The 23,853-nt window shown below is 38.7% G+C and overlaps 1 protein-coding gene across 2 annotated transcripts in view; it reads right to left on the bottom strand.

Annotated features, from left to right (window-relative positions):
- RNF115 (ring finger protein 115) overlaps positions 1-23,853 on the bottom strand; it is a 70,794-nt gene that overhangs the window by 15,439 nt on the left and 31,502 nt on the right. For both annotated transcript variants that reach the window (XM_045896790.3, XM_045896792.3), the window contains one exon: positions 17,476-17,687. In XM_045896790.3, coding sequence (XP_045752746.1) covers positions 17,476-17,687 — 212 coding nt within the window. The remainder of the gene's footprint in view (positions 1-17,475; positions 17,688-23,853) is intronic.

Below are 23,853 nucleotides of genomic sequence, written 5' to 3' on the forward strand. Positions count from 1 at the left end.
TGACAGTTTCCTTTGTTGTGCAAAAGCTCTTTAGTTTGTTAGCTTGTCTATTTTTGCTTTTGTTGCCTTTACTTTTGAGGTCAGATCCAAAAAATCATTACCAGACAGATGTCAAAGAGGTTATCGCTTATGTTCCCCTCTAAAAGGCTTATGGTTTCAGGTCTTATATTCAATTCATTTTGAGTTAATTTTTATGTATGGTGTAAGATAGTGGTCCAGTTTCCCCAACATCATTTGTTGAAGAAACTGCCCTTTCCCCATTGTATATTCTTGGCTCCTTTGAGCTTATTTCTAAGCTCTCTATTCTGTTCCATTGATTTAGGTGTCTGTTTTAAGCCAATACCATACTGTGACTTACTTCTTAACAACAGAATATGGCAGGATAATCTGTGACTTCCAAGATTAGGCCATAAAGAGCACTGTGCTCTCTCGAATCACTTTCTTTGGAAAAGTGCCATGTCAAGCAGTCCAGTAAAAGCCCACATGATAAGGAACTGAAGCCTCCTCCCAACAGCCAGAACAAACTTGCCAGAATATGAGTAATTCTCAGTTAATCCTTCAGATGACTTCAATAATAGCCAGTATCTTGACTAAAAGCTCATAAGACACTGGGCCAAAACCACCCAGCTAAACTGCCCCAAATTCCTGACCCAGTGAACTTATGAGATAATTAACGTTTGTCATTTTCAGCCACTAAACTAGTGTAACCTGTTACAGAGCAATAGATAACTAATTCAGATTTTGATACCTGGAAGTGTGTTCTGTTACAATAAAAACCTAAAATGTGGGAGAAGATTTAGAACCCAACAGAGGGTAAAAGTTGGAAGGACTCTGAGAAGAATATCAGTGACAGTTTGAAGAGCCTTGAAGAAATAGTAGAAGTATGATCGCCTTTGAGGAATTTATGGTTGAGAACTTAAGTGAGAAAAATCTTCTTGGAAACTGGAGGGAAAGGGATCCTTGTTATGTAGTAGCAAAAGTTGTTGCCTGTCATAACACGTAAAGTTGAAGTTGTGGCTCATGAACTGGGGTAATAGTCTAGCTAACAAGATGTCCAGACAAGAATGCTAAAGGTACCTCTTAGCTGCTTCTTGCTGCTTATATTAAAATGCAAGAAGAGAAGGATAAATTAAAGGAAAGGATAAAGTTTATTTTTAAAAATTTTTTTAAAGTAATTTCTACACCCAACACAGGGCTCGAACTCACACCCTAAGATCAAGGGTCATGACATGCCCTTCCGACTGAGCCAGCCAGACACCCCTATGGGGAAGGATAGTTAAACAAAAAGGGAGTCAAGACTAAATAATTCTGAAAATTCCCTGCCGCTCCAGATGGTAAATGATACTAAAATTAAGAAATGGCTTCCAAGGAAAGATCAAATCCATGGCACTGCCGAAAGAAAATGGTTAACGAGGAAGCCTAGAATGCGGCTATAAAAATTCTTTGTTAAGACCTCAGAAAGATCTATATAGCCTAAAGAACTACTCAGTTAAACAAATGGGCTTCCAAGAAGCGTAAGGGTATTATTAGTCCCCAAGGGCTGCCATAACAAATTCCCACAAACTATATGGTTTAAAAAGAAAGGAATTTAAGAAGTTTTAGAAGCCAGAGTCTAAAATCAAGATGTTGTTAGGGTTAGTTCCGTCTGGAGGCTCTGAGGGAAAATCTGTTCCATGCCCCTCTTCTAGTTTGTGGTGGTTCCTAGCAATCTTTCCTGTTTCTTGGCTTGCAGACACATTACTCTAATCTCTGCCTGGGTCTTCAGGTGACTTTCTTTCCTGTATCTTCTGTGTCCAAATTTCTCTCTTCTAAGAATACCAGCCATTGCAGTTGGGCCCACTCTAACCCAATATGATCTCACCTTAACTTGATTACATCTGTAAAGACCTTATGCCAAATAAAGTCACATTCACAGGTAGTGGGGGTTAGGACCCGAACATATCTTTTTGGAGGATAAAATTCTATCCACTGCAAGTATTGTCCCTCAGCAATCCCAGCAGAAGCCCAAGGGAGAAAGGAGATTATCTGGAAGAGATCTGTGGGTGTGGCATTTGTTTATGGCAGGAATCTCAGTAACATTCACAGGAGACCCTAAGTTTTAAAAAGAAACACTGCCAGGGCGCCTGGGTGGCAAAAAAAAAAAAAAAAGAAACATTGCCAGGTTACACTGAAAGGTACAGAGGCAAAACAAAATGAAAAGAAGCCCCTTGGGCCCTCAAAATTCTACTGGCAAGAAGCAGACTAAGAAAACTATGCAGCTGCAAATCTGGACTATTTTTCATGGAAAAGAAAAGATAACTCAGAGGCTGAAACCAAGAGCCTAGGAGGAGGAAACATGAGCCACCAGAGCAGCATTCCTGCGCAAAAGAAGAACTAAGTCCTAATCAAGAAACTTCCAACATTTATCCAGATAAAATCAGAACTGCTATGAATCAGTATGACTTCTTTGTGCCTCCCATTTTCTCCCTTTTTAAATAGGAATCTCTATACCTGTTTAGTACATGCCTGGTCCCATCACTGTATGTTGGGTGCATGAGGGGCAGAAAACTTGTTTCTTTAATTCATAGGTGTTCACATCATAAGAAGTTGTACTTGTGGAACTATAACCAAGGAGCCTCATCCACACTTGGACCTAACAACCTGGATTTCAAGTTGATGCTGTAAAGGGACAAGGCTTTAGGTGGGTGTTGGGAGGATGCGAGTATATTTTGCACATGAGAGAATCGTAAGTAATTTGTGGCCAGAGGGTGAAATATGGTAGTTTTAAAATATGTCTACAAGTTCTTTAATACTCCTCCCTTCAAGAGGTGGAGTTTAATTCTTCTCCCCTTGAATGTGGGCTGGACCTAGAGACTCACTTCCTACAGATAAAATATGGCCAAAATGACAGTATTCAGCTTCCAAGATCAGGATATAAAAGGCATTACGGTTTCTTTCCTTTTCCTTTCTCTCTCAGATCACTTTACTCTGGGGAAGCCAGCTATCAAGTTACGGGGACACTGAAGGAGCCCTATGCAGAGGTCCCCATGGTAAGGAATTATGGCCTCCTACCAATAGCCATGTGAGTGACTTATCTTGGAAGCAGATCCTCCAGCCCCAGTTGAGTGTTCGGATGCCTGCAGCCACAGCTGACATTTTGATTATAATCTCGTGAAACCCTTTACCAGAACCACCTAGCTAAGCTGCTCCCAAATTTCTGACCCTCAGAAACTGTAAGAAAATAAATGTCTGTTGCTATATGCTGCTAAATTCCAGGGTAATGTGTTACACAGCAATAAATAATATACCCTCCTTGCTTGCTACTAGCTAGAAGAGCAAATTACCAAATGCTTGAACTAACCAATAAGCAATGGCAATAATTAACTTTGAGAAAGAGCCTAGTTCCTGGCTCTAAAGCTGACCCTACATAAATGCTTGGAGTTGCCTTGCCAGGGACGCCTCAGCTGATGAGATGCTGATTCCCCTCTTTTGGCTGCTTACTCCCTGGAAGTCAGATGCTGGTTCCACATCTCTGTAGCAGAAACAGAGAGGCTGCTCAGGGTGGACTCACTATGTTTAAGAGTTATTGTGAGGAGATTATCTTCAGCTGATACATGTAGTACTTACAATGAATTTTCTTATTGTTAGAAACATAAAATCCTGGGGCGCCTGGGTGGCTCAGTGGTTAAGCGTCTGTCTTCAGCTCAGGTCATGATCCCGGGGCCCTGGGATCAAGCCCCGCATCGGGCTCCCTGCAGAGATCGGGCTCCCTGCTCTGCAGGAAGCCTGCTTCTCCCTCTCCCACTCCCCCTGTTTGTGTTCCCTCTCTCGCTGTCTCTGTCACATAAATAAGTAAAATCTTTACCAAAAAAACAAAAACAAAAACATAAAATCTTGTCTTGTTAAAGTAATAGGTAGATAAAATAGGGTTGTGTGGGAGGGTGGTGTGCGTATTTAACCCACAGAAGAGAAAAATCAATCCACACAGTCTGGAGGGGAAGACATATGCTAAGACCAGATTAAGAGTCTTCATCCAGTTTCCAGAACTGTACTCTCTCTAGGTTTTCCTCCTTGTTCCTTGGTTGTCCTTTCTGTCTTCTCTGTTTATTCCTCTTTATCTTCCAAACTTCTAATCAATCAGGGCCTAGGGCTCAATTCTCTGAGCTCTTCTATTTTCTTTCGTTGACTCTTGGCAATTTCACCCAGTCTTTTTTATTTAATTTATTTATTTGACAGAGAGATAGAGCCAGAGAGCACAAGTGGAGTGAATGGCAGAGGGAGAGGGAGAAGCAGGCTCCCGACTGAGCAGGGAGCCCGATGCAGGGCTCAATCCCAGGACCCTGGGATCATGACCTGAGCCGAAGACAGATGCTTAACCATCTGAGCCACCCAGGTGCCCCAATTTCACCCAGTCTTATATACAAGCCACATTTCCAAATTTTATCTCCACCCAAGACCTCTGCCTACTCAACCTCAACGCCTGAATGTGTAATAAGCACCTCACACTTATTGTGTCCCAAACTGAACTCTTAAATCTTCTCCCCCAGGGCGCCTGGGTGGCTCAGTTGGTTAAGCGACTGCCTTCGGCTCAGGTCATGATCCTGGAGTCCCTGGATCGAGTCCCGCATCGGGCTCCTTGCTCAGCGAGGAGTCTGCTTCTCCCTCTGACCCTCCCCCCTCTCATGTGCTCTCTCTCTCTCATTCTCTCTGTCTCAAATAAATAAATAAAATCTTTAAAAAAAAAAAATCCTCTCCCCCATATCTGTTCCTCCTAGTGTTCCCCATTTCAGTTGATGGTGACTCCATTTTTCAAGCTGCTCAGACCAAAACCTTAGTGCATCCTTAACTCTTTTTTTTCATCCACAACTCTTCTTTGTGTTACACCTCAAATCCAATCTGTCAGCAAATCCTATTATGCCCACTGTCAAACTGTATGTAGAATCCAACCATTTTTCATTACCTTTATCCAAGCCACTAGCATCTCTAGCTTAGATTAATGCAACAGCCTCTTTCTCTGCTTCTGCCCTTGCCCCTGTACTCCCTGCAGCTCCCCATTCTATTCTCAACATAGCAGTTAGAATGATCATTTTAAGACTGAAGTGAGACCATGTCATTTCTCTGCCCTAAACTTTCTACTGGGTTTCTACTGCACCAGAATAAAAGCTCTTTCAGTAGTCTACCAGGCTCTACATGATCTAATACTCTCCTCCCCATCCCCACACCCAGCCAACTTCTCTGTGACCTTATCTCCTACTATTCCCCCTCACTTACTCTGCTCTAACTGGCCTCTCCTTGTTGGCACATTCCTAGCTCATTCCCTCACTTCGTTTATGTCTATTCAAATGCCTTCTCAATAAGGTCTTAGCTGACTATACTTTTTGAAACTTCACTTCTCCCATACTCCCTAATCTCCCTTCTCTGCCTTTTTTTTCCCATAGCATTTACTACTGCTTAACAGCCTACTGATTTAACTTATTTTGGTTGTCTGAGTTCCCCTTATTAAGCTCCACAAGGGCAATCAACTTTTGACTGTTTTGTTCACTACTGTACAGTCAATACCTGGAATAATACCTGGCAAAGTAAAATACAAATGTTTGTTGAATTAATTAAAAGACCCCAAGAGGGAGCCCAGAAATACACTGAAAGACACATATAATCTATTAAGATAAAAAAGGGGGATGATAAAGTAGGTACAGTATGATTCCCATTTCATTTATATAGATGTAGGTATCATATTTAAAAAGTTCCACAAGATTATGCATCAGCGTATAACTGTGGCTATTTCTGGGTAATGTTGCCTTTTTAATACAAAACAAAACAAAACACCCTAATATTTTTAAATAACCAAAAAAGTCAATTCTCAAAATGTGAGTAGCAATCAGTGGTCAGAAAACTATGGTCTCATCGACACCTGGGTGGCTCAGTCAGTTAAGCGTCTGCCTTCGGCTCAGGTCATGATCCCAGGGTCCTGGGATCGAGTCCCACATCGGGCTCCTTGCTCAGCAGGGAGTCTGCTTCTCCCTCTGCCTGCCACTCCCCCTGCTTGTGCTCGCTCTCCATCTCTCTGTCTCTGACAAATAAATAATTAAAATCTTAAAAAAAAAAAAAAGAAAGAAAGAAAACTATGGTCTCAGAATCTCCTTCAGGGGAACATATTTTTAAGGAAGCAAACCTTCATAGTAATCTGCCTTACAAAGTGACTCAGAGACAGCTGATCAAAACACCAGGCTAAAATGTAGCAATAAAAAACAAATGTTAAAGGAGTACAATACACTAAAATAAAGAAAGGTCTTAATATAACAAGTGCAAAGTAATGGGTAGTAACCTCTATGAAGTCTGGAAAGTATGACTGTGTTAGTGTTGATCTAACAGAGACAAGGAAAAAGAACTGACAAATATAAATATTCTGCCATCCTAAAAAAAATTCTTTAAGGGGAAATATGAATAATTCCTTAGACTTGTCACAATCCAAATGAAATTTCTCCTAAAGACTATGCAATCTCTTTTGTTTATTCTATACACACCAAGAAACTATCTGATTGCTTTTGATTTCTTGTTATCTGGGAAATTCAAAGACAGCATTACGCTAACAAGCAGAAATGAGTTTTCCAGTCCCTGAAATAGAATATCCCTCGCTGCAAATTAATAAATTAGTCTTCTGGCACAGGTCAGATTCATTGAAGGTTAGAAAAGATGAGCTAGTCTATTCAGGACCCGATTTACTGCTGGATAAACTATCATTTGAAAGCTGCAGATTAGAGGACATGCTTTAGACACTCTCACAAGTATTTGCAGAATGAATGAACAGGGGAGCCTAGGTGGCTCAGTCATTAAGCGTCTGCCTTTGGCTCACGTCTTGATCCCAGGGAAGCCTGCATCAGGCTCCCTGCTTGGCAGGAAGCCTGCTTCTCCCTCTCCCAGTCCCCTGCTTGTGTTCCCTCTCTCGTTGTGTCTCTCTGTGTCAAATAAATAAATAAAATCTTTAAAAAAAAAAAAAAAAAAAGAATGAACACTGTGAGACTTACCCATCTTTACATTTGCAAAGAGGTTTCACTCATGTCATTGAAAAAGCCAAAGAAAACAGATCTCATTTCAGGGTAACTCCCTAAATTGGTGTAAGGAACACATTAATAATCCCACAAAGGCTAATTAATCTCTGACATCTGATTTTTTAAATGACAAAGCACTCTGTCTATAGTGGAATCAGTGAAATGAACAGGAGTAGCCTGCGATGTAGCCCACAGAAACCACCAGTTGAAAACCTGATGAGCAGAATAAAACGTTATACTCCCTCTCAAATCAACAGGAAAAACCATCATTAGGAAGAAGCCACGCTAAAATCTAATCAAAAAGAAATCTATAAAATATGAAATTGTAATGTACTTTCAAAACACTGGGTGAGGGGATGCCTAGGTGGTTCAGTCGGTTAAGTGTCGGCATTCGGCTCAGGTCATGATACTAGGATCCTGGGATGGAATCCTGTATCAGGCTCCTTGCTCAGCGGGGAGCCTACTTCTCCCTCTGCCTGCCACTCCACCTGCTTGTGTTCCCATTCACTCTCTCACAAATAAATAAAATCTTAAAAAAACAAAACAAAACACGGGGTGACATATAATGACAACTACTGTAAAAAGGAGAAACAATCATTGTAGAAGAATCAGGGTAGACCTGCTAAGCAGGTAGAATATGACCCATAAAAATATGACCAAAAAAGATATGTTGTGTTCCATTTACATGAAGGAGAAGAAAAAAGAAAGTGAACTAAAAACTTGCAGGTACTACTTCCTGACATATTGGTATTTGTGCTTTGGAACTTGTTTGGAGATTCTAGCAGGGGAGCGCAGCTACTCATATACCCTTAACGGAAGAAGGGTCCTCCTCTATCGGGGAAGGTCCTCCTCTTCTAGCGCACAGCTTGGGGAGGGAGGCACATGGAGCAGTGAGGGAGGAAGGGGATACCCGCCTAGCCCACCAGATCCACTGAATGAACCCTGGAGATCAATGGGGTGACAGATGTTGCAGCCAGATCACCCTCACAGCCAGTATGTGTGCTTTGGAAGGAAAGTTTCTGAGAAAGGGAAATGCTTAATTCTTTTTTTCTTTTTTAATTGGGAAGACTATATGATACTATTAGATTTGTTTAAAGTACTTTTTAAACATATATAATCCTGCCAAATACAAATATCATCATTTGTATAATATCCTGGCTCCAATTTTCACTGGCCTTATAATTTCAGGCAATTTACCTAACCACTCTGTGCCTCAATTTCTACTGTAAAATGGAGATTCACAGTAACTTCTTCATAGGGTTATAGTGAAGATTAAACAAATTACTATTTGTAATGCACTCAGACTAGGGCCTGGCACAAACTCTTAGCTATAATTACCACTAATGCATATATTCCATATACCTCTTAGGAACATAATTACAATTATCCATTCATTCAACACAAATATATTTAGTATACACTATAAAACAGACACTATTCTAGAAGCTGGGAATAGAGATGAAAACACCACCACCCCAGACCATTAACCCCAGAAGTAACTTTAAAGGTTGTAAGAGATTTGGTTCCTCAAAAGATGCCAGACCCAGACAGAATTATAGGTAATTTTTATCAAACCTTTAAGGAATAGGTAATTCCTATGTTATTTAAACTATTCCTAAGCATAAAAAAACAAAGATTTTCCAGTTCATTTTATCAAACTAACAATCCTGATACCAAAATGTGATAAAGTAAACACAAAAAAATTACCAGCCTCCTTATGAACAGATGCAAAAACATTCTTTTAAACTTTTCTCCTTTCAGAAGCAACAGTTACATAAATGAAGTACTGGATTAAATTTTTTAAAAAGTGGGCTCTAGTCAACTTTCATTATTTTTCTGCATATGAACATGACAAAAGGTTAGGATATCCTTCTCCCTCCTACACACTGCCAAGCAGAATGCAATTTTAAAAGTCTGTCCTTGCTGAACTCCAAAAAAACAAACAAAAAACTCCCACAAAAACCAAAAAGACAAAAAAAAAAGCCTCTTTTTTTTTTTTTTTAAAGATTTTATTTATTTATTTGACACAGACAGACACAGTGAGAGCAGGAACACAAGCAGGGGGAGTGGGGGAGGGAGAAGCAGACTTCCCACTGAGCAGGGAGCCTGATGCGGGGCTCGATCCCAGGACCCTGGGATCATGACCTGAGCCGAAGGCAGACGCTTAACGACTGAGCAACCCAGGCGCCCTCTAGCCTCTTGACAGTAAACCTGCAGAATGCTCCATCACCCCAAAAAAGCTGTGGATTTCAGCACATGCACCAACAAATATACAGGGCTAGTTTCTGCACTCCTCTTTTTTAAAGAGTTTATTTTACGATTATACCACACAGCATTTTAAACCCTGACATATAACTCCCTAATAAGTAAGCAAAGATAAAAGTATTTATCTTAACTAGAAACAAGAGAAACCATCACTTATAGACTTCAGATATTACTGTACTTCAACTTTCATAACATTCATGAAACAATCTTCAGACAATTACTTTTAACAAAGAATACTTTTTAAAATTTGATATTTGTATGTATTGTGAAATGATCACCACAATAAATCTAGTTCACATCCATCACCATACATAATTAGAATTTCTTTTTCTTGTGTTAAGAACTTTTAAGATTACTCTCTTAGCAATTTCCAAATATAAAATACAGTATTATTAACTATAGCCACTCTGCTGTACATTATATCCCCAACTTATTTATATTTTAACTGGAAGTTTGTACCTTTTGACCCCCACCCCCTTCACCCATTTTGCTCACCTCCCATGCCCCACTCCCTTTCCCCACCCCACCCTGGCAACCATAAATCTGTTCTCTGTATCTATAAACTTGGTTTTGGGATTTGGGGTTTTTTTAGATTCCACATGTAAGTGAGATATATTTGTCTTTTTCTGACTGACTTATTTCACTTACCATAATGCCCTCAAGGTCCAGCCACACTGTTACAAATGGCAAGATTTCATTCTTTTTTATGGCTGAATAATATTCTATTATATATCTATACCATGTTTTCTTTATCCATTTATCTATTGATAGACATTCAGGGTTGTTTCTACATCTTAGCTATTGTAAATAATGCTGCAATAAACATGGGGGATGTGCATGTATCTTTTCAAATTAGTGTTTTCATTTTTATCGGATTAATATCCAGAAGTGGACCTGCTGGATCATATGGTAGTTCTATTTTTCTTGAGGAATCTCCATACTGTCTTCCATACTGGCTGCACCAATTTACATTCCCACCAACAGTGCACAAGGGTTCATTCCCTTTTCTCCACATCCTCACCAACACTAGTTATTTTCTGTCTTTTTGAGAACGGCCATTCTAACAGGTTTGAGGTGATATCTCGCTGTGATTTTGACTTGCATTTCCCTGACGATTACTGATGCTGAACATCTTTTCATGTACCTGTTGGCCATCTATATATGTCTTTTTTGGAAAATTGTCTATTCAGATCCCCTGCCCATTTAGTCAAATTATTTGGAGTTTTTTGATGCTCAGCTGTGTAAGTTCTTTATGTACTTTGATATTAATCCCTTAGAAGATAATGTTGCTTCATTTTTAATGTATTTACATACATAGTTACTTTCTCCTAATGGCAAATGTTTTTGTCATCTACATATTTAGTCAATAATGTTTACACAGGTAATAACATGAAACTTCTTTTCACAGTATGTCTAAATAAGGTAAAAAATGGGTAGGTTCATTTAATGAAAACTTTAAATGAAAGGGGCACCTAAGTGGTGCAGTCAGTTAAGCGTCGGACTCTTGGTTTCAGCTCAGGTAGTGAACTAAGGGTGGTGAGATCGAGCCCCACGTTGGGCTCAACACTCAGCACAGAGTCTGCTTGGGTTTCTCTCCCACTCCCTCTTGCCCCCCCAACCCCCAGACACACTCTCTCTCTCTAATATAAATAAATAAATAAATCTTTTAAAAACCTTTAAATTATAATGATAGAAAGGGAAAAAATCAACAAGAGTTAAATGACTTTCTCCCTCTGCCTCTCCCCACCCCGCTCTCGTAATCTCTTTCATTCTCTCTCAAATAAATAAAATCTTAAAAAAAAAAAAAAAGCTAAATGACTAAAATATACAAAATGCTGATTCAGAGCCAAAAATCACTAAGTTCATGACACTCACCACCCCCCCAAAAAAAGATGTGTGTGGGAGGGTGCACGTGGTTAACATATCTTACAAGATAAGATCAAAATCTTCAGAAGACTGCTAAAACATTATTTAATGTAAAATAAATGTTAATCCTATGCTACAATTAATCTGAAGTAACGTGTTACTTTTTCTATTAGCTAAAATAGCTAATAAAATATCTAATTAGCAGACACTGGCTGTCTGACCCCAAATCCATTCTCAACACCATTCTCCCTTGCCACCTCCCTTGCCATGAATACAAAGGATTCAAAAGCTAAATCCATGCTCTCCCAGCTTTCTTTACAGCTGGGGATGGGGAACATGTAACAAAGTGCCCAGTGAGTGGAATTTTCTTGGTAAGGAATATAGAGGTGGGAGTGGGGCAATGGAAAAGATTTTCCTTTCCTTAAAAAAAAAGGGGGGGGGGGACAAATAAGCTGATGCTATCCCTTTTCCCTTTCTTCTTTCCTGAGGCTCTAAGGCAGTAAGCATGAGAGAAAGACCAAGAGAACCACAGAGATTCAACCCTAACATGGTTAAGATATGGAAATATCCTACTGCCACCCAGCTATAGACATCTTGTTATGTGTAAGAAAAACAAATTCCTATGGAAAAACGTTCCATGCTCATGGATTGGAAGAACAAATATTGTGAAGATGTCAATGCTACCTAGAGCAATCTACACATTCAATGCAATCCCCATCAGAAAAACAAATTCTTAAGCCATCATTAAGTTCAGGTTATATGTTACTCAGGTAATACAATTGTCTGTAAAGGACACATGAGAAAAGGAGGCTTATATCTTTCTCCCACTCTGCTATTAGTTAAAAAGACAATGTAGTGGGCGCCTGGGTGGCTCAGTCGTTAAGCATCTGCCTTCGGCTCAGGTCATGATCCCAGGGTCCTGGGATCGAGTCCCACATCGGGCTCCCTGCTCTGCGGGAAGCCTGCTTCTCCCTCTCCCACTCCCCCTGCTTGTGTTCCTGCTCTCGCTATGTCTCTGTCAAAAAAATAAATAAAATCTTTAAAAAAAAAAAAAAGACAATGTAGTAACAGAGTAGACCACAATTTCCAATGGAATAAATAAGCAAAGCAACCAAGGAAGACTGAATCAAGCTAATGTGTTCACACTGATATTTTATTAATCTGGCATGGAATTTCTGAGCAAAAGATACTAAAATTTGACCCCTGCCTACTTTAGCTGTTCATGGCCCAGCTCCAGGGCTCTGTGAGAAGAGTGTATATAGCCTAGTGCCTGAAAAATTCTAGGCATTTGATTAAGTGTTAGTTACCTTCTCGTCTCAGATTGCAGAAAAAATACAAGGCTGCCAAAGGGCATTCATACTATGTTTTTAAGCATTCATACAGTAGATAGAACAAATTAGAATAATTCTCCCCATTCCTATTAGCAACTAAAAAAATCTTCTTGAAAGAATTTTATTTCCTTTACAAGACTCCTAGCAGAAACTGTGTTTGTCCAGTAGGCCAGAAATTATCCAGCTAATAATCAAGAGAAACACAAGCTGATCACTTTACTCTGACACCCCAACTCTCTTATTAATTTAAGGGCTATGAACAAGGGTTACTGCTTAAAATGCTTAGATCCAATTACTCTGGTCAAATTGGGATTATGAGCATCAAAATGAATAATGATTAAAATAAAATCCATGAGTCCATGCTAAAATAAATAAGTGGACTGAAAAGATAGGGCAAGGAGAAGAAAAAAGCTCATTTACAGAAGATTGGCATCTGTAGAAGGAATCATAGAAATAGAAAAATCATTATTTTACAGCCATTATAGTAATAATTCAGGCAAGAATCATCATGTAAAAAACTACTAGGGAACCAGATGTTCATTCAATATCCAAGTATCACCACAGATTATTTATTAATTACAAAGGAGAAAGTGTACCTTTATAAGAAAAGTTTGGCAGACAAAGCCTTAACCAAATGGTCAAACTCAACACTACCCATGATGGGGAAAGCTAACAATGTGGCCCTCTGCTGCAATACGCTGAGAAGGATACATCATTTATCTAGTACTCTTGCCCAGATACTTAATCTGAATGAAGAAACAATCAGACAAATTCAAATTACCAGACATCTTAAAAAAAAAACCAAAAAAAACCCCTAGACTTGACTTAAAACTAAGGAAGGTCATGTGTGGGTTTTCCCTGATAGCATGAACTGAACGCCCAGCCACCAGCTAGCACCACCACCAGACATGTACACAAATAAGCCTACAGATGATTTCAGCCCTCAGGCTTTATGTGTTCTAGCTGTGGTCCTAGGCATCACACAGCACAGAGAAACTATCTCCTACCCTATCTGAATTCCTCACTCAAAGAACTGTGAGCGATAATACATAATTATTACTGTTTCAAGTCACCAAGTTTTAGGATAATTTGTTATGCAACAACAGATAACTAATATACACTCTAATAAGGCAGAATCTCAATTTTCCTCAGTAGTGCCTACCTCACAGTAGGTACTTCATAGTACCTACTATGCCATACTACTATGGTAGGGGAGTGCATGAGGTGCTTTGGGAGAGCACAAAGAAGGGCCTCTGACACAGTCCTGAGGTCACAGGAGGCTTCCTAAATTCAACAAAGGATTAACTGGGTTAAGAAAGCAGCAGAGGGGGCGCCTGGGTGGCTCAGTCGGTTAAGCGTCTGCCTTCGGCTCAGGTCATGATACCAGGGTCCTGGGATCAAGTCCCGCATCGGGCTCCCTGCTCTGTGGGGAGCCTGCTTCTCCCTCTCCTCCCCACTTGTGCTGTCTCTCTCACTATCTCTGTCTCTCTCTAATAAATAAAAAACAAAAATCTAAAAAAAAAAAAAAAAAAGAAAGCAATAGAGGTATTTCTGCCAAAGGAAACAGATTAAGCAAAGGTAAACAAGCTAGAAACACCATGGTGTATGTAGAGAATAAGTTTTATATTGGTGGAATAAAAGGAAGAAGTGACAGGAAACAAGGTTGCAGAGTTCAGAAACACAGAGGCCCTTGTATATGAAGTTATGGACCCTATGACAATGGATTTTATACAGAGAAGTGACAGAGATTTGAAAATTTAGGTAGATAATCCTGTTAAGGGTAATACGGGAGCAAACTTAAGAATGGTAATGCTTTGAAGGAGATATGGATGTGAACTACAAGGGAAATGGTTGGACAAAACAGGAGTTGAGAAATAGGAAAGAAAAATCAGGAAAAATTCATAACTAACTGGCTAAGTATATATTGGAGAGTTGAGCGGGACAAAGAAAAGATTCTATGTTAATACTTCAGTTTCTAAACTGGGTAGAGTGGTACCCCCCATCAAAATCAGATAAAGAAAAAGGATTGGGCTTGGAAGAAAAGAGTTTAGCTTTCATCTTGGTGAGTCTGGAGTATCTATGGAACATCCAGTTGGAAATGTCTAACAAGAGGATATAAATTCAAGTCTCAAATTAGGGGGAAAGGTCAAAATAGAAATATAGATCTGGGAGTCTTTAGTATATAGGTAATTATTAGAATTGTGAGATAACCTAAGAATGGCCAGATAGAACTTACAGAGTAGTGGTTCTCAACCAGGGACAATTTTGCTCCCTCAGGGGACATTTGGCAATATCTGAAGACAGTTCTGGTTATCATAATTGGGAGGATAAGGGGGGTTTACTACAGGTAGTAGACAAAAGCCAGGGACACTGCTAAACATCCTGTAATGTACAGGAGAGCCTCCCACACAACAAAGAATTATCTAGCCCCAAAATGTCACTGAGTCCCAAAGTTAAGAACCCTATTGCAGACTAAGGAAAAGTCAGAGAAGAGGTAAATCGAGAAAACTTACTGTCATGGAAGTCAGAGAAGCAGAGGATTTCACAAGGGGGGAGAAAATGTTGAATTCAGTACATTAGACTCATACAATAAAGATTTTGAAATACACACTGGGTCTTCACCCCTGCAACACAGGGATTTTAGTGAAAGGAGAACCAGATTATAGTAGTAGAGGAATAATGAGAGATGAGAAAGTACAAAAAGTAAAAGCAACTCCTCGGGAAATTTTATTGGAAAAGGAAAGAAATACGATTGGGCAGTAACTAAAACAATGGTTCTCAACTCTGGCTACAATCAGAATAACCTCAAAAGCTTTTAAAAATTACCAGTGCTTAGGGGTGCCTGGATGGCTCAGACGGTTAAGCGTCTGCCTTCTGCCTTCGGCTCAGGTCATGATCCCAGGGTGCTGGGATACAGCCTCACGTCAGGCTCCCTGCTCAGTGGGGAGCCTACTTCTCCCTCTCCCTCTGCCTGCTGCTCCCCCTGTTTGCACTCTCTCTCTCCCTGTCAAATAAATAAAATTTAAAAAAAAAAAAAAAATTACCAGTGCTTAGATCTCACCCAGAATACTTAAATCGGAATCCTTGGGGACAGGGACCAGGTATCAGGATTTTTAAAAATACCTCAGTGACACTAATGTACAGCCAGAGTTGAAAACCATGCTGCTAAAGTGTGTGGGGGGGCGGGGCAGCAAGAGGGAAAAAGGGAGCAGGGAGATGAAAATGGATGAAACTAAATCTCAGAGGAAATAGGTAAAGAATAAGTCAGAAACATGGGCTGATGGAGTTACTTTGAAAACAAAGGCAGGATACCTCATCTTAGGAGACTGGAAGGAGAAATAAATATTAATGTAGAAAAATGTGACCCAGGGTTTTTGGGAGTTCATGTCTGAGGCCCCAATTTTCAAAATGAAGAATATAATCAGCTGCTGAGAATGAGCTACCAGACAGGAAATTTGGAGTGAGATTTGGCGGAAGTTCAAAATATTTCCTGAGGGGAATGCAAATTAAAAGACTAATCAAAAGCATTGACAGTCTAATGGAGATTAAATATACTTTGCCAGCTGCAGGGGCACCAATGGGCACATTAATGATTTTCCTCCAGCAGTACTCAGCCATTCCCTTAGGGGAGGAACAAGGTAAAAGCAGACCACAGCACCGATCCAAAATTGGCAGTTTAGTGGGTAGGAGAAAGTAAGTGCACAAGAGGTAAAACTGTAGATGAACTGTAGCTGAGGAGCTGAACAATGGGGTCCATTCCAGGTAGAGAAAGGAAAGTAAACTACACGCAATTTAAAGGGCACAGATTTGCCTCTCAGCACCATATGTTATTACAATGGTCTAAGATTTTTTGGCTTTTGTCCTTGACAATCCCATTAAATCAGATTTCCTATATCTTATTATTGTCCTAAAAAGAAATGTCTACAACTAACTTTGAAATTCGTAAGATATAATATGAACTAATGGACAAATAGGTGGATAGATATGTGATAAAGCAAGTAGAGTAAGCTATTAATAGTAAAATCTAGAAGGTGTATATATGTAAGGGAGTGTAGGCTCTAGAACAGCACTGTCCAATAGCACTTTCTGAGATAACGGAAAAGTTCTATAATCTGTGCTGTAAAATATGGTAACTACCAGCAATCTGGAGCTACTGAACCCTTGAAATGTGGCTACTGTGACTGAAGAATTTTGAGTTTTATTAACTTTTAATTAATTTAAATCGATGTAACCCCATGTGGCTAGTGGCTGCCATGCAGCACTAGATTCATACATCCCTGGATTCAAGTAAATCCTGGATCTACCACTGATCCAGGTTATTTTACTTCTCTGAGTCTTAGTTTATTCTTATATAAAATAAGAATAGCAATAGCACCTACTAATTCATATGGATTAAATAAGCAGATAAAGCATGAAGTACAATCCTAAGCATATGGCAAACACTTTTAAAAATTCATGTTTATTATTCCTACAAAATGGGCTCTATGAGATCAAAGGTCAGCATCTGTTCTGCTCACCACTGTATCCCCAATATCTAACAGAAGTGGTCCAGCATAAAAGACATTCAATAAACATTTGTTGCATGAATGTTTTTACAGTCACAAGACTATATTTCTATTAAATTGCATATTAAGTCCACTGCTCCAATCTGTTGAGGTCTTTTTGAATCCTAATGTTGTCCAATATATTGGATATCCCTTTCAGTATTTTCTGATAAACAAATATTATCACCTATATATTAATCTAAGACATTAATAAAATTAACCAGAGACCTATATCATTACTTTTAGCATCCTTTAGTTTATCATCATTTGTTAACTGGTAGCAGCTGAGAAGAGACATTCAGTTTAACTTCACCTTCACTCTGTTTATATCTCCATCTTGTCCATAAAGGTAAGAAGTATGAGAACCTTATAAAGATTAGATTATGCCAATACATCCTTCATTGAAACTACCCTTAAAGAGAACTTAAAGAAAAAACTCACCCTTCAATAGCTGGGGATCTATCAGGACGAGTACTTCCTCGTGATCTGTATCTTCGAGTCATTGGCAGCCGTGGAGGACGACTTGGTCCCCAGAAGTCAGTGTGAGTTTGGTGACCCCTCTCATTGGCTCTATTATCTTGGTCCAGTGGATTGCTACTTAGAAATGGTCTAAAATCTGGGAAAAACATCGTGTGGTCCAAATGCTCCCAGAGCTAGTAAAAACCAGAAATAAACAACACGTTACTGGTTTCAAGATCAGAGGAAAGAGGAAATGGTTAAGAATAAATACTGAAAAAGGAGGGAAAAAAATTTTTTTGGAATAGTTTTTAACACTTCGAAATACAGCAGTTCCAAACTAAAGAAGTGTATATTTCCCTAATTTCACGGAGGAGAAAAGAAATGTCTTTCAAGTGCATACATGGTGTGTGTGTATGGGGGGGCACTTATATACTGAGAAACTTAATTTCCCTCATACAGAAACAAGCCAACAGCTGGACCCTTTTCTTAATACTGAGCTCATATTCACATGCCTCTGGCCAGTTTCCCCTTCTGAAGTAAAAATGTGAGCCAGACATGACCATGGACTTCTGTCCTAAGCACAACCATTTAGATCATCATATTCTCGTGCTTTGTCACAAATAACATCCACATTTCTACTATATAATAACCTAAGATTTAAATAAAATGGATGTAGTTACACATTTTTTTTACAGATCATCATTACCACAAAGTGGAGACAGAGGACTACAAAATACTTCTATTATCTAGAAACTGCATCAGAAAGGGACATTGTCAAAGCTGTGCCAAAGCAGTGCAGGAACGTTTGGTAAGACTATTCTGTTGTACAAATTTTATCACTCAAAGGGTGTTGTTGGGGATGTGGGGACAGGAGTAGGGGGGGGATGTGTGTTTGGAATTATCCAACAAAGAGTGAATGGAAAAAACAAACCACCACTGAAATAATTTAAATTTTATTTATCTGTACACCAGATATTTTAGAGTTCCAGAGAATACTACCTATTTCACTCCATCCAACCAAGCACATAACTCTGGTTACATCCTGGTCTTTTCATTTTGTTTCAAAGTTTTAAATCAAACAGAAAAACTTATTATTTAATGCATATATAATAAGAGGGACACAAAACTGCTCAGCACATGACCTTAGGTCTTAAAATCCTCACAGCCCTCCTGCTCCAGACTGATCATTTCTTCCAGAGACCCATACTAACAATAGCCTCCTCTAGAAACATTCAGAGAACAGATTAGCAGGCCAGCTGCATGTTAAAGCTGATCTGATTTCAGACCCCACTCTAGTCTCAACCTAACATCCAATAACTTGTCAAATCGATTCTTGAAATTAAGGAGTTTGTTTAGGTTTGTCAAAAATGTTATTTTTGCCATTTTTTCCGGTTTACATTTTGCTTCTTGATTTTCAAAGATGTTTCCTCCTCCTTTAAAAAATAGACAATATAGTACAAAAATGTGAATGCAGAATATAAAATATGAAGTGCAATACAGTCTCCATTCATTCAGCTATGACCAATCCCTACCCCTAATTCCTACTCTGAGGTTAATTTGGTGTGTAGAATTCCAATCTTTAAATATCTTTGTGTTAACACACACACACACACACACACTCTTTCATTCAACAAATGAAACATTTAGCATGTACTCTGTCCCAATCACTTTCTGGGAACTATTTAAGATATGGCAGTGAATAAGATGTTAAAAAAAAAGAACCTCTGCCCCAGTGGATTTCATTTTTAAGTGGGAAGAGATACTACCCCTCCCCACAAATGGAAGGCAAAAGAAACTGTAGATATTAGACAGGGATAAAAGCCATGGAGGAAAAAGAGGCTTGCACTGACTCAGAACACACAAAGTCCTATCACTATTTTCAACAGCACCATAACATGGACGTTTTATATTTTATGTAGTCTTTAACATTTTTATTATAATATCTAGTATCTGATACATGTAAAATATAATGAGGTATAAGAAAGTAAAATATAGGGGCGCCTGGGTGGCTCAGTCGTTAAGCGTCTGCCTTCGGCTCAGGTCATGATCCCAGGGTCCTGGGATCGAGCCCCGCATCGGGATCCTTGCTCGGCGGGAAGCCTGCTTCTCCCTCTCCCACTCCCCCTGCTTGTGTTCCCTCTCTCGCTATCTCTCTCTGTCAAATAAATAAATAAAAATCTTTAAAAAAAAAAAAAAGAAAATACATACCCATATAACCATCTCTTAGTTCACATCACTAAAGCCACTGAAACCCTCTGTGTGTCCCTCCCTGCCCCAACCTCCAGTAACCACAACCCATAATTTTTTGTTTATTATCCCCTTGCTTTTCTTTACAGTTTTACTAGAAATGTATATATCCCTAAAAAAATGTGACTTATGAATTATAAAAGTGCCTTATGAAAGCACTTGCTTTTTTGGCTGCACATGTTGGTGCATTCATTTTCACACACATTTTATACCACACTTTTTAAAATCTTTTCTCAATAAACATCTAGATTGTTTCCAGGTTTTTGCTATTACAAACAGCCAGTGTGAACATTCATATATGTGTCGTCTGCTGCAGAGATAGAAAAGTCTCTCCATTTAGCAGTTTGTACAACTTTATATGTTCTATATATCTTCAATTTTACTTGGTAATGCCAAATTGTTTTGCACAGTAACTATCAATTCACACATCCACCAAGAGTTTCCACTGTACCAAATCCTGGCAAGCACTAGATATCACAGGGCTTTTGTTTTTGTTTTTAGTTTTTAGTTTTTACCAATCTGCTAGACAGAAAATGATATCTCATTGTAAGGTTTTTGTTTGTTTTTTTTGTTTCTGGTGTATAAGAATAAATAGGAGGGTTTATTTAAAATGCATATTCTTTGGCCCTACTCCAAAAAGTAAATTCAATAGGTCTACAGTGAGTCTGAAAGACTCCCTTTAGCCTTTCTTGTATGGAAGGTCTATTAGCAATGAAATCCCTCAAATGTTGTTTATCTGGGAATGTCTTAATTTCTCCTTCATTCTTGAAAGACACTTTCGCCAGAGTTTGGTTTTTTTCTAATTAAAGGATTTTATTTATTTGAGAGTAAGAGTGCACAAGCAGGGGGAGAGGGGGGAGGGCAGAGGGAGAGGGAGAAGCAGACTCCCTACTGAGCAGAGAGCACTCCAAGGGGCTGGATCTTGGGACCCCGAGATCAGGACCCGAGCCTAACGAAGACAGACGCTTAACCGAGTCACCCAGGTGCCCCACTTTTGCCAGATTTTGAATTCTTGGTTGGCAGTTTTTTCTTTCAGCACTTTAAAATGTCATCACTGCCTTCTAGCCCTCAATATTAACTCAACCTTGAATTCTTTTTTTTAAGATTTTATTTATGAATTCTTTTTTTTAAGATTTTATTTATTTATGTGACAGAGAAAGAGAGAGAGCACAAGCAGGGGGAGTGGCAGGCAGAGGGAGAGGGAGAAGCAGGCTCCCCGCCGATCAGGGAGCTCAAGGCAGGGCTTGATCCCAGGACCCTGGGATCATGACCTGAGCTGAAGGCAGATGCTTAACCCACTGAGCCACCCAGGCATCCCCCCCAACCTTGAATTCTTAGGATGAACACAAGCTGGCTTATAATACATTGCTGCATTCTATTTCTGGGGTTTGGGTGAATTTCTGCATCTATGTTCATGACAGAATTGGCCTCTAATTTTCCTTTTGTGTACTATCCTTGTCTGATTTTGCTATCAAGTTATCTTAGCCCCATAAAATATATTAGGAAGCATTCTTTTTCATATGGCCATCCTGTAGCATAGAAATAGAATTACTGGGTATAAGCATTTTAAATTTTGTTAGATAATACCAAGCTACCCTCCAAAGGTCTATACCAATTTATACTCCCACCAGAGTACAAGAGCTTACATTCTTCCATACTCTTGCCAACACTGTTTTTTAATAATTTTTAAAAACTTCTGATGTCCAACTGGATGAACAAAAAATAATATGCACACTACAAACATTAATAAGATTTCTCTAAATACTAGTGAAATAAAGCACCTTTTCAGTTTAACTGCTATTTTTACTTCTTATCATCAGACTTATTTTCCTTTCTAGGGACAGTCCCACCTCTGGTAAAGATAGCTGGTTTCTAGTCTGAAAAGTGGTCCACAACACAAAGTTTTGCTTGACCCCCAATTCCAAAGTAAATGCAACATTTAAATATCCAAAACTGTACTGCCTTTAATAAGTGAAAAAGTATTATCCCCTCCACTTTTTCCATCATCCAACATCACTAACATAAACTATAGGAAATGTACAATTCCCTTACTATATGAATAAAGTTCCAAAAAGTTTGCTCACAGAAAAGAACTCTCAAAGCAATCATTATAATTAACATAAAAACTAAGTATTTGAGAATTTTGACTAGAAGAAAAATCAAGTACCAAGATTCTAATATCAATAATCTGCATTGATAATTATACAACTTGTAATCACATCTAATACATGTAAAAATTCTGAAGGAATTCAAGATTAGAAGCAGCTGCAACAACAACATGAGGCATTTTGCTACTTGCCTGGAAACTGAAAATTAGCGTAAACAAATAATAACAATCAATGTATTTGTCCCAAATAGTGCACGCTGGCCACAGAACACAACATAAAAAGCGCACTACACAAATTTATACCAAATCAACACTAAGGATAAGAACAGCTGCAGGTCATTTGCTTCTGAGTAGACTTAAACAAGCATAAGAGAAAAAAAATAACTCTTCTATAAAACTGGGTGTTCAGGACATGGCTTACATGTAAGTAAAACCAGAGACCACTATTACAAAGTTTTGGTGAAACATCCAAAAGATTCACAGAGACCGTTTATTTGACAAGTTTTGCTTGAAAAACTGAAATGTTACTCTGAATGGTGGTAAAAAGACAATGCTTCTGAAAATACCTGTGCTGAAATATTTACAATATAAAAAACAGGATGGACAATACTTTCCATTTAGCAGAATTTGCTACTAGCTAACCATGATCACATCAGCAACTCTTAAAATATTATGGTCTGTTCCTCAGAAGTTAAAGTTACCATAGGACCCAGCAATTTCACACCTAGTTATATATCTAAGAAAACATATGTTCACACAAAAATTTATACACAAATATTCCTTATTCATAACAGCTAAATAGTGTAAACAACCAAATGCCCACCAACTGATGAGTGAATAAAGTGTAGTACTGTATACATACAACTGAAATATTATGTAGCCATAAAAAAAAAGAATAAAGTACTGATACATGCTACAATATGGATGAACCTTGAAAATATGGTAAGTGAAGGAAATCAGTCACAAAGGTCACATAATGTATGATTTATATAAAATGTCCCAAAGAGGCAAATCCAGAGAAAACAGATTGGTGGTTACCTACGGCTGAGGGAACTGGGAAGAAAAAAGGAGTGACTACTAATGGATAGAGAGTTACTTTTTGGGGTGAAAAAGAAGTTTTAGAATTAGTGGGGATGGTTATACACTGTGAATATACTAAAACCACTGAATTGTACACTTTAAAGGTTAAATTACAGGGTGTGTGAATTATATCTTTTAAAAACACTATAGTCTCGGGTGGCTCAGTTGGTTAAGCGTCTGCCTTCAGCTCAGGTCATGATCTCAGGGTCCTGGGATCTAGCCCGACATAGGGCTCTCTGGGCTCTCTACTCAGTGGGGAGTCTGCTTCTCCCTCTGTGCTTTCCCTCTCTCTCTCAAATAAGTAAATAAAATCTTAAGAAAAAACAAACTACAGTCTCACAGAGATAAACTGAGAGTACAACTTTGAAAAAGTTCACAAGCAACCTTATGAAAACATTAAAGATAAAGAACACACCCATCACCTCCAAATGTTTTCTAGTGCCCCTAGGTAATCCCTTCCTCCTGCCCCTAAGCAACCACTGATCTCCCTGTGGTTTGCATTTTCTAGAATTTTATATTTTCTAGAATTTCATGTAAAAACGATCATATTGTATGTACTCTGGCTTCCTTCACTCGATTATTTTGACATTCATCCATATTTTACCAATGGTTTATGCTGAGTAGTATTCCATAATATGACTATACCACAATTCGTCTACCCACCTACCTGTTGATGGGTTGATTTGGGTTATTTCTAATTTTTAGCTATTAGAAATAAAGTTGCTGTGAACATCTGTATACATATTTATATGTGCAGATTCGTCTTTTTTATAAAAAAAAACAGCTAGTATGTTTTCTTAAGTGGTTGTACCATTTTTACATTCAATTTCAGTTGTTTCACAGCCTCACCAGCAGTTCATATGGTCAGTCTTTCAAATTTTAGCCAGTCAGATAGTTGTATAGTGGTATTTCATTGTGATTTTAAC

The sequence above is a fragment of the Mirounga angustirostris genome, unplaced genomic scaffold (genome assembly GCF_029215605.1).
Source record: "Mirounga angustirostris isolate CCGP_5_RB_7025 unplaced genomic scaffold, mMirAng1.0.hap1 SCAF_4, whole genome shotgun sequence".
In the NCBI taxonomy this organism is placed as follows: Eukaryota; Metazoa; Chordata; class Mammalia; order Carnivora; family Phocidae; genus Mirounga; species Mirounga angustirostris.